This window comes from Malus domestica, chromosome 03 (assembly GCF_042453785.1).
Source record: "Malus domestica chromosome 03, GDT2T_hap1".
In the NCBI taxonomy this organism is placed as follows: domain Eukaryota; kingdom Viridiplantae; phylum Streptophyta; class Magnoliopsida; order Rosales; family Rosaceae; genus Malus; species Malus domestica.
This window is the reverse complement of record NC_091663.1, coordinates 6,317,113-6,329,705: the sequence shown is the minus strand read 5'-3', so window position 1 is coordinate 6,329,705 and position 12,593 is coordinate 6,317,113. Positions and strand designations below refer to the sequence as shown.

The 12,593-nt window shown below is 38.7% G+C and overlaps 1 protein-coding gene and 1 pseudogene across 1 annotated transcript; both read right to left on the bottom strand.

The window, feature by feature from the left end:
- Window positions 1-2,336: 2,336 nt before the first annotated feature.
- On the bottom strand, window positions 2,337-2,907 carry LOC114824146 (uncharacterized; annotated as a pseudogene).
- Window positions 2,908-10,142: 7,235 nt separating this feature from the next.
- Window positions 10,143-10,712, bottom strand: LOC139194170 (uncharacterized). The gene has a single exon (XM_070818564.1). It carries the CDS (start codon window positions 10,710-10,712, stop codon window positions 10,143-10,145), a length of 570 nt encoding a protein of 189 aa, XP_070674665.1.
- Window positions 10,713-12,593: the final 1,881 nt, after the last annotated feature.

The window sequence follows — 12,593 nt, the reverse complement described above, 5'->3', positions numbered from 1 at the left end:
AAGTTAGCATATTGCCACCGGACCTTGAATTGGAAGTGGTGTGGTGGTGTGCGGTCCTTTTGTTTGAGTTATTGAAATTCCCACCTGACTCAACATATCATATCGCTTTCTTGCACAGACGGAGATGGAAGGCGAGATTCCCACAGCACCACGACAATTCATTGAGCAAACCAACTTCGTCTCTGAAATCAAGTCTTCCTTTTGACTCATGTATCCTATCAACGGAAGGGTGCTCAACGGACCAATCTTTAGATCTCTTTCTTGCGAATTGGCTTTTTCTTTGTGAGATTGTATACCCAAAACTCATTTAAAACTGAAAGCAATAGAAAAGTGGAGAAAAAGAAAATCCAAACCTCAAAGTGTAATTGTATCAGTATCAATGTGACTCCATGTTGTGCGGTCATTTGAAATGCTATTATGGTCATATATGCACATTGCCATGCGTTCTTTTCTTCATCTTTTCAAATTTGAATAATCAACAAAGAATTAGAGTTTGAAAGTTTCCACTGATGTTGTCAAGACTAAAGATACATAGCAAATTGTGTTCTTAAGAATTCACACTACAAGAAAAGTAGGCTAAGAACACAATTGATCTGTGTCCTTTTCATTTTCATTGAGCACCAATACATATATGTGTGTGTTGAGTATCATTGAACACAAAACTATTCTATATGTGCTCTCTAAGCAAAAAGAACACTGGTTTGTGCCGAAAATGAAGTGTATTTGTGCTTACTTGCATGTGTCACCCTTATAAATGTTAGAAATAAGATTTGTTTATTAATTTACGAAAGCACAATAAAAGATTTCTTGCTCTCCGATGTAATATATTTGGGGGTGTGATATCCACACACCCCTTTTTACTTTTCCCACACCTTTTTAGTTTTCAACCATCGGATCAGATGAATTAAAGAAGATCAACGATAAAAATTAAAAATAATGTGTGAAAAGTAAAAAGAGGTGTGTGAATAGCACACCCTTATATTTAAATTAAAAGTAGGTTTTCGTGTCCATTGCTTTTACTTTTTCGCATTCTCAATTCCTTTACATTTAGTTCATGCCTTTCCTCTCTCACCCCCTCTCTTAAACTCTACTCCTTGTCCTCCTCAGCAGTCTTCCTTTCTCCCTCATCCTCTCTCTCCCTCCTCTTTCATGCAACAAGGCCGTTGTCCACCTGTCACCAATGACCATCTAATTATACCTCTAGAATACTCTTGTCGACCTCTGTCTCTCTCTCCGACTCCCTTTCTCTCTCTACCTTCCCAGATTTGGTCCGCCTCTCTTCCTTTTCTCGATCTGGTGGTTTTTTATGAACCAATCCAAGGCATAACTCCCAGATTCAGACCATCTTTATTCTCTACATTCCCAAATCCTAGATTCGGTCTCTCTCTCTAATTCTCTCTTATTTGATTTGATTTTCAAAAAATATATAAATCTATTTGATTTTCTTTCCTACTATTGTCTTCTTCAAGCTACATCGATCTGGATAGTCAGAAAGATGTGGGCAAGAAAAAAAGGAGGGTCGCCGGAGGCCACCCTAGAAACCACCATTGGCATCTTCACCATCGAGGTAAATTCTCCTTTTTCCCAAACTTTCCCTTCAATTTTCTTTCCCTTTCTCAGTAACCAAATGGACAATTCATTTTCTTTCACTTTCACTGTGCAGGTTCACTTAAAACCTTAATATTTGATGTTCTTATTCTTGACAGAACCGATATTCACTTAAAACCTTTATAATTTTTGTTTTATTTTAGTTAGGGATAGAACATGTAAAATTATAGTTGTTTTTATATATAATGGTTGTGAATATCTTTGTAAATTGTAATATTATAGATGCTTGTGGTTGTGGGCTGTTTTAATTTTATGTAAAAATAATTTTTTGTTTAGCCTCAAATCATAATTTGTAGGTGATTTCAGTTTTTTCTTTTTATTTTTTAAATAGTTGACATATTGGGCACAATAACAATAAATGTGCTAACATACATGGGTGGCAGCAGTCATTTGACAACTTTGTAAGAACTCGGCACAAAAGGACCTTTATTTGTGCTTACACTTTTTAGCACAGCATACCTTATTGTGCTCTTTGACAAATGGTGACGCCCATAGAGGGCACATACAATATTTTAGTTGCTGCACTGTTGCTATTGGTTCATGGGCACAATTGTTGGTGCTCTTTGGCCTCAAGGGGCACATATAATTTAATATTGTAGTATATATGGACAACCAAAATAACAACATAGAAGGATTCAATATAAAAACAATTTTTTGTTTTCTTACATTAATGCGTACTAAATTTAAGTAATGCGTACTGAATTTAATACATTGTTCATGTATCTTTTCTAGATATGGAATAACTGGGAAGTAATGAGAAATGCAACATCCCTATATAACATGGTCAAAAAGTTTGTCGAAGATACTAAATAAGGAAGTTCAATTTCGGTAGAGGTCAATGCCTTTTCGCAACGAACAATTTCATCTTGTACTTGTGTGAGTATTTGGGAGACTGATTTGTCATTATCTTTGATCCCTCTCATTGAGAAAGCGAAACCGTCTACCGCAAAATCATATGAATTTGCACATTGTTTTACTGCTCCGAAGCCCTTAACAATATTGTTGCCGGTGGTGTTGAGTTTATTGACAAAGAAAGCTTTGCTTTGTTGTGCATTTGTTAGTGCTAATTTAATAATGGTTGTGTCAAGATCTTTCAGATTAGATGCTGACCGAGTTGGAATATCTTTCCCAAAGAGATTTTATGCATTGCTTGTAGTTGTAGCCAAATTGGTCTTGGGTTTTCTTGCAAACACTTTTAATTAATGGAGACGCTCGTGCATTTGCAAATGGTGTTGGAAACGATGAGAGACATAAGTGCAAGGATGCAATGAAAGTTACATATCCGATTGAGGACTCCATTGCTCAAGGTGTATATTTCTTAAATTGATGCTAAAGTGATTATAAATTATTCGTTTGGTTTAAGCAATGGATGAATGGAGATCATATTATAAACAACTTGAGGAGGGGGTATGGGTCTAAATTTAGGAGCGTAGAACGTAAAGAAACCCATGTCTTTGGACGTGTTTAGTTTTCTGGTCCTTTAGTTTTTGTTCATTCGTAGATTTTTCGTACGTTCTTATTCCTAGAATTTTTTTCATATAAATTTTTTGTTGAATAAACTTAAAAGAAAAGTACAATGACAAGAAATTTGGAAATCACAACGAACGAAACTTCCGACGTTCAAAGATCCGGATCAAGTGATAAAGATTGCGATGTAGCCTCACCACGACGATCCACAAAGCTCAACGCGGCGGCAAGAGGAGCAATTTTGCCACCATGGAGCACCACCACCATGGTAGCCACGGGGACCACCGTGGCAGTGGGGAGTGTGCCAGCTTCATGGCAGCAAACCATAGTCTTATGTGTTGCCACTACAACAGCCCAAACCTAAAACAATACCCAAGCCTAAAACTAGGTGCTGGCAGCAGCTGCACAAGTAGCCTAACATGCGTCCCAATCTACAGCCCACGCTGTAGGGCTGCCAAGCCAACCCAAACTCGAGCAAGCCCAAACTGCTACCCAAGCAGCGCAGGCTCAAGACTCATTGCAGGCCCGAGTTGGGCTGACCATTCCTTCTGCCCAAATCCAATGCGTTCCCAGCACCGCACCCCTCCCACGTGCCCTGCATATGCCACTGCTCACTTCCACGGCCCAACCCGCTCATATGGCTCACTTGGCGATCCCGACCGGTCCAAGACCAGTTCAATAGTCCCAGATTCAGATTTTTTTACCGATGATTAAACCTGGAACATTTTCACCCCATTTCTCCGTAGATTTGACATTTCCAAACTCAAATCTTGCGCTTGCAGTCCATTACACTTCCGCTGCTCAAGGAGATGCATACCATCCAAGGTATTCCAACCCGAATGACGAACCACACTTGTCACGACAAGTTATAGAGTTGACAAACGCCATCGCATAGCAGATGACCTTGGTGAATCAACTCTTACTGTGTACCAAGATGCAACATGCTCTAGACAAGGTGTCCCGAAGCATGACAAGGGCAGACGATGAACCTCTCCAGCAGCGTCCCTGTAAATGGGCCATCAACCAACCATAATCCAAGCATTCTAGTAGTTTACTCTCCCGCTTGGATCCTCGAGATAGCGTATGCTCTCATCTTAGTAGGCGAATGAGCGTGCACGCCCGATTAAGCCTACAAACTAGCATACGTTCATGGTTAAGGCTACACTCCGATTATCAACATGGACAACCTTAGCGAAGTGTTCATTCACAACTTGGCTCGTAAAGAGCATTCTCCACCTCACATCGGAGTAGGTAGCATGGCGGATTGAGAGAAGTAGTCACTCAATCTAGCTCAAGTTCAACCGGCAGCCTGCAAACAGCCCGCTCACTTGCTAAGGACGTGCCACATGCACCGCAGCCAGGCATAAACGAGTCGAGCAAAGGGAAGAGCAACTTAGACTAATAGGTCATAATCGGGGGCAGCCGAAAGTTCCATTGCCCCAGTATAGGCAAATTCAAGAAGAAGTTGAGAGGCTCCTGACTGAATGATTGCGTGATTTCCAGCGCAATGAGGCTATTAACGATGCGCTTTGACGAGACATGACTAACATAAGCAGGTCACCATTCACGTATAAGATTGAGCAGACAAATCCACCTCGCGGGTTCACTGTGCCTCAGTTCACTCCGTATAAAGGTGACGAAGATCCATACTAACATCTCAAGCACTACCACAGTACCATGATCTTCTACAAGAACAACGACGCGCTTATGTGCAAAAATTTTGCCACAACTCTACAAGACGACGCGCAAGACTGGTTTCACACCCTGCTGTCGTAGTCGATCCAGAGCTTCAATGAACTTTCCTTAGTTTTCACTAAGGAATATTCATCTAACTGCTCAATCAAAATGACATCTAATCATCTTTCAGCATCGTAAAAGGCTATTAGGAGACAATTCGCGACTATGTCAAGAGGTTCAAAGCAGAGAAGGCCAAGATTGTTGGTTGCAACGAAGACATAGCAATGACAACATTCAAAAATGGGCTTCACACCGAACACCCTTTTTTTGAAAAATTGATCATGGGAGAAGAACTGACCCTGGTAGCTTCGTATGCTTTGGCGGAGAAGCACGCACTCTGAGACGAGGACAAGCAATCTAACAAAAATAAGTCAGAAAAGAAGCATCCCCCAACCAGAGAAGACTCAGCGCCTGAAACATTCGCCAAGTTCACAATTACAATCGGCCAAATTCTCCGTAAGCTCAAGAACAAACCTTGGTTCGAACTGCCGCCACCTATGAAGAGCGATCTTACTAAGCTAGATCAGAAAAAGTATTGCACATTCCATCAAGGACTAGGCCACACTACCAACGACTACCAGAAGTAGAAGTAGTACCTTGAGAAGCTGACAAATAAAAGCCGGTGCAACAAGTATCTTAACAGGTTAACGACACGGCTTACACAAGCAAAGGAAATTGCCATCACCTCTTGAGCCCCGTTAGGGCTTTTCCAAATAAGTTCAAAGTCTCAAGCAGCTCGATGAACAAAACCTAGCAAGCCGAGGATTATCCAGTTTGTTATAAAATTTCTACCTTCCTGCACAGTTGATCCATTTCTTTATTCTCAATGAAGATTCAAGAAGTTATTCATAAGCCTGGCTCAACTGTTGTCTACAACAACTACTCAAACCCCTATATGGGTCAACTCTCCAGTGCGAGAGGATAAACTAATTGCTCTCCAGTGTGATAGGGTAAACTAATCCTCCGACACCCATATGGGTCTACCCTCAAGTGCTAGAGAATAAACTAATTGTTCTCCAGCGATAGGGTAAACCAATTCCCCAACACCCATAATGGTAAGCTCTCCAATGCGAGAGGGTAAACTAATTCCCCAACACCCATCTGGGTAAGCTCTCCAGTGCGAGAATGCCACATAGCTCAAAAGACCGATTGCTTGAAAACCAAATAGGCAGCAAATGGTGAGGGGGCAGTAACCACTTTGCACTCAACAGTTCACTCATTTGACACTTCATCTTTAACAGCTTCGATCTTGGCAGCACCATCATTGACTGCTTCATCTACTGCAGTTGAGAAATCAAACTCAAGCAGTTTCCTCATTTTTGGCAAACAGACCAAACCGTGGCCCATACCACACCACTTCCTCGGCCCATGCCGAGCCCATCCTTGGCTTTAGTCAAGTCAAGCAGCATAAACAATGGCCCCTACCATAACACCTATTTGGTCCATGCCAAGCCGACTTCTGGCCTCTGTCAGTCGACATGCCACACCATATCGACAGCTGCCCCATGGCAGCACCACCCAAGAAGAAGACAAGGAGAATTAAGTTTTTTTTACACAGGCAAGCAAACAATAGTGCTAGAGGAGGGGGAACAAATATCCTCTAGTTTTCTCTCTTTCTTGTAAGGATAAATAACTGCCCTCCGAAGTTGATTTAATCCTCTACTTAAGGTAGGCTTAAATAGGCTTTGGAGGTGATTTAATTCCCTTTCCTAGAATAGTCTAATTCCAAGTCTAAATGAGAATCTGCATCAAAGTTGGAGATCTCTACACATGCTGCCCTTTCCTGTGAGCAGCCCAGTAGGTGTTGGGGCATTTGTGGAGTAAAAATTAATCAAGAAAATTATGGATGCGACATGTGTACTTTTGAATGAAAATGACAAAATTATCCTCGAACTACACCGGAACCACCATAAGTGGCCGAACCCCTTTACTCCAAATAGGGGTCGGCCACACCCCTATAAATAGCTCCCATTTCTCCCAAAAACCTAAGTTCATTATTCTCCAAAAATTCTCTAAACATTTTCTCTATCAAATTCTAACTTTGGCCTCGGAGGTTCTTCGGCCAAAGCCCCCCTCCCCCCATTCATCGTGGGCGCGTGAGACTCTTGACCTTGACCTAAGGTGTTAATTATTTTGCAAGTGCATTTTCGTCCAAGAAGAAGAAGACGGAAATTTGCAACCACAGATAAGTTCAGATGATCATTTTTATTTTTAATTTTTATTACTTTCTGCTGCTGGTCCGATGGCTAATATGGTTGAGGCATTTTGCCAGTGCGGTAAAAGGGTTGAAGTTGCCACCATAAGAGCAAAGGCCAAGGCGGACAATGTCTGGAACCACCGTGAGTTTCTCTCTAAATGAATTCCTATGTTAATTTCTCCCTTGCAATCAAGTTTAATAGAAGAAAAACGCCAATTTGTTAAGTTTTCTTTCTTGGTAGAGCCTACAGAAATTTTGAATTGATTGATCTTAATCGATCTTCATTTCGTATATCATACGAGTAGCCTATGTCAAACAAATTTTGGAATTTTCTCATGACAGTGAGAACGTGCCCGAGTTTCACAGAAGCAATGATGGCAAGGCTAAATACCGTAACAAAGGTGCTTATTGCCCGAGGAGAAGAAAAAATGTTTCAGCAGACATTTGAAAGAATGACAGGATAAAAGCTCTTACATTCATATGCTTGCTATCTATCAACTTCTCATGAACCTGTGATTGGGATGCTGTACATCTCCGATAAATGAATAGCCTTCTGCAGTGATTTCTCTTACCATTTGTGCCCAGGAAATCCAACTCTCATGCATTACAAGGTAGATATTCTAGTGGACATAAAATTCGAATTCTTAAGTTTTTCATTCACTAGTTAGTTAATCTCACGTAGGTGGTGGTGCCGCTTAATTAGTTAAGAACAGTAAATCCTTCAGCAAACAGATGGAACCCTTCAGAAAAATATATATATATTGTCACAACTCACAAGGGATGGTCATGAATTCTGGTTCATGGGGTTCATATCCTATGACAAAGCCCTCAGGAATCTAAACTGAAGGAACGGTTGTTTGGTATCCATCTTGGATCCAATTTATTTGTTTATGAAACTAATGAGTATTAAGTAGTTTAGCGATATTAGTTGGATCCAAAAGGATGCTAACTCGAGTTATTGCAAACAGATTGCAGTGTAAAACTTTAACACCCCCGTTAAAGTTTTATGCACACTTTCCCATATTCTGGTTTTGCTCATCAGCTATTTTCTAAAGCTTTTTATGAGAACCAAACGTTCCTAAAGTTAGTTGAAGATTTATACATAAGACACAGAAGAACAGAGTATCTTTAATCAACTCTCTAGCAAGTATCATATCCATTTGGGAAGCATTAATATCTTGGGAAAATATTTCCGCAAACGCTTTCTCCTTCTGCAATCCTTGTTTATTTAAGGTCCCTTGATTCTCCTTTCATTTATTTAATCCAAAGATCAGAAATACAAGGGCATATGTAGTGTGTAGAAATCACTCTCCTTAATTTTTACATCAACGGCCCTTGAAAACAAGCAGAGGAAAACCCCAAATAACACAATTCTATATATGGCTTCCATTTTATTTCGAATCAGCTAAACAGTTTTTGATGCAGCACGAGCATAGAAGGATTACAAATGTAAATCTTGAAGAACAAAGGTTTGTGGGATCCACTAGAGATTGGGATAAAACCGAAAGGTTGTCTGGATTTTTTCTAAGTTGATGCATTACATTGGGAGCCAAATGACTTTAAATAGACTTATAAACAGCCTCGGAAAGGCTCAAGGGTTTTGGGAATAAGAACAACATTAATCATACTTAAATAGAAAGATCGGATTTTTATTACAAAATTTAAAATGTAGTTTTGGAAGCCCAAACGGCCCTAAAATCCATCAATATATCATAGCAAACCAATGAATTTAAACTAGGACGCCCCGCTCTTTTCGACAAGGTATCATGGACCCAAAACGGAGCACAGACGCCTAATCTGTAAACTACTGTTGCGCCCTTTCATATTCCTTAGGTCTATTTCGTTCGGCCATTTGTTACATTAGTTTTACTCTCAGTTAGCAATTCAGTTGTTTGATTTATAACAAAATGAACGTATCTCACACAAACTTTGCTTTGTGTGTGTGTTTGAAAATAAAGGATTTAAGATAACTTTGGAGTTCTCTACAATCTCATAATTCTCGAATAAAACTTAAATATTTTATTCTTCTCCATAAGGAGGTATTTATAAGATTACAAAAAAGGAATACTAGGAAATAAATCAAAACAATCATTGTCCACAAGACAAGGAAACCTAGACCAAATAAAATTAAATCATATCAAATCAAATCTCTAAAATACCTTTCTTTATATTTTCCAACACCACCCGTCAAATTCATGAAGTCATGAGTTAGCCATAAAAGAAATAAGATCTAATTGAAACTTATTTATGCTACAACGGATGTCATCGATATTAAGGTTTTACTAGTCTCTTAAAGAGGAATACGATTTGCTGGATTGCACCCACCAATTTTCCAATGGTGAAAAGTAATGCCCTTTGCTTCTAGGAGAGTCAGCATATTGGCACCAAACCTTGAGTTGGAAGTAGTGTGGTGGAATGCAGTTTTTTCTTTGAATTGTTGAAATTCCCACCCGCCTCAACAAATTCTGTTTCTTTCTTGCACAAATAGAGATGGAGGTCGAGATTCCACAACACCGCGACAATTCAGTGAGTGAGCCAACTTCGTCTCTGAACTCAAGTCTTCACTTTGACCAGTGTATCCTATCAACGAAAGGGTGCTCGACGTGACCAAACTTTAGAACTCTTTCTTGACAATTGGCCTTTTTTGGTATGGTTGTGTACCCAAAACTCATTGAAAACTGAAAGCAGTAAAAAAGTGGAGAAAAAGAAAATCCAAACCTCAAAACTCAAAAGTGTAATTGTATCAGTATCAATGTGACACCATGTTGTGCGGTTATCGGAAATGCTATCATGGTTATATATGCACATTGCCATGTGTTTTTTTCTTCATCTATTCAAATTTGAATAATCAATAAAAGATTATAGTTTGAAAGTTTCCATTGATGCTGTCAAGATTAAAGATGCATAGCAAATTGTGTTCTTAAGAATTCAACATGTGGTATATTTGGGTATATGTCTAATATACAACCAAAAGGGCAACACAGAAGGATTCAATATTAAAACAACTTTTTGTTTTCTTACAGTAATTTTTCATTTTATTTTCTTTTTCCAATAAATATAGAATAATCATATGTATATGATTTAGTATTCAAGTAATGCGTACTAAATTTAATACATTGTTCACGTATCTTTTCTAGATATGGAATAACTGGGAAGTAATGAGGAATGATACATCCCTATATAACATGGTCAAAAAGTTTGTCGAAGATACTAAATAAGGAATTTCAATTTCGGTAGAGGTCAATGCTTTTCCGCAACGAACAATTTCGTCTTGTACTTGTGTGAGTATTTGGGAGACCGATTTGTCATTATCTTTGATCCCTCGCATTGAGAAAGCGAAACCGTCTACTGCAAAATCATATGAATCTGCACATTGTTTTACTGCTCCGGATCCCTTAACAATATTGTTGCCGGTGGTGTTCAGCGCATTGACAAAGAAAGCTTTGCTTTGTTGTGCATTTGTTAGTGCTAATTTAAGAATGGATGTGTCAAGATCTTTGAGATTAGATGCTGATCGAGTTGGAATATCTTTCCAAAGAGATTTTACGCATTGCTTGTAGTTGTAGCCGAATTGGTCTTGGTTTTGCTTGCAAACGCTTCTAATTAATGGAGACGCTCTTGCATTTGCAAATGGTGTTGGAGACGATGAAAGACATAAGAGCAATGATGCAATGAAAGTTGCATATCCGATTGAGGAGTCCATTTCTCAAGGTGTATGTTTCTTAAATTGATGAAAAGTGATTACAAATATTTGTTTGATTTATGGAATGGATGAACGGAGATCATATTTATAAACAACTCAAGGAGCGGGTATGGGTCTAAATTTAGGAGTGCAGAAGGTAAAGAAACCCATTTCTTTTTACTTTAGTTTTCTGGTCTTTTAGTTTTTGTTTTTTCTTTAACGTACTAACTAATAACACACTGGATGCAAACCACCTAACCTATTCTAGTTTAATTAACCAACTCCTCATTTGTAGAAACTCCAACATAACCAAAACTGATGCATGGTTATCAAAGGGATTTTTTCATTACATCGCAAGGATTAATTTAAGTCATTTCATTTGTTTTTTTACAAATTCATTTACATCCATATTTACTTATCAATATATATGATGTTAGAAGAATCTAAAAAATTCAAATTGATGGTATTAGAGGTGTTTCTTTTAGCCCATTTCGTCATGTTCGGTTAGCAGCTTAGGAGGATCGAGCCTTATTAAGCAAGGTTACGATAGGCGGCCTATGAACATGGGGACTTGGACCCCTAACCTGGAAGTCTAGCGCCTCATCCGGCCTCCGGAAAGTTTATGGAACCTAAGGGTTGTGGATTATAACATCCAAACTTGGGCCTTACACCATTCAAATGAATAATCAAAAGGGTATTCTGATAATCAGCTGAGGGAGCATAATCAAGAAATTTTGTGTTTGATTTCCAAACATATTCAATTCACACCAATGTGTTAAATATCGCTAGGTCGTTATCGAGCGGCGGGTGGGGTTCTAACCAGTGGCCTGAGGTTTTTTTTTTATCTTAATTAAATTTATTATATGACATACAAATAAGTGCATATATATATTTAAAAAAATAAATAAGTAAAAATTATAATTGTAATGGGGAAACTTAAAATGAAAAATATAAATATAAATAAATTATATAAAGTACTACAATTTATTGAAAACATCAAAGAACTATCGCAAAGAGAGACGACCACATCGCATTCTTGGTTTCCTTTTTTTTGTCTGGGAAAGGGTGAGTCAAGACTCAAAGTTAATTAAAACAAAACTAACACTTATTCTGCCTAGACCCACGTAGATGCCATACTTGATTTTCTAACCGTTTAGTAATTAATCGTGGTGCTGGCTAGCTGTCTAGACTGCTTTTTAGAACATCGATTCATACTGCTTTCACCATCTATCCTTCGCCTATCTTCATTAATCTTCAGATCACATATTTTTCATCAATCTATATAATTAAAAATAAAATTAAAAACTTAAAACGAATTGGTTATCAACCTAGCCCTTAAGTTTTAATTTTGTACCAAAATGTAGTTAGGGCTTATAGAAACGTAATGTATTCCACTATCGGAGTCGAAGCCCATATTGAAAGTTATCAATCTGTTTTTGCTACAACGGATGTGATCGATATTAAGGTTTTTCTAGTCTTTAAAAGTGGAATACGACTTGCTGGAATGCACCCACCAGTTTTCCAATGGCAGAAAGTACTACCCTTCACTTCTAGGAAGTCAGCATATTGGCATCAAACCTTTAGTTGGAAGTGGTGTGGTGGTGAGAGGTCCTTTTCTTTGAGTTGTTGAAATTCCCACCTGCCTCAACAAATTATGTCTCTTTCTTGCACGGATGGAGATGGAGGTCGAGACTCCTACAGCACCACAACAATTCAATGAGCAAACCAACTTCGTCTTTGAAATCAAGTTTTCCTTTTGACCCGTGTATCCTATCAACAGAAGGGTGCTCAACGGACCAATCTTTAGATCTCTTTCTTGCCAATTGGCTTTTTCTGTGTGATTGTATACCCAAAACTCATTGAAAACTGAAAGCAGTAAAAAAGTGGAGAAAAAGAAAATCC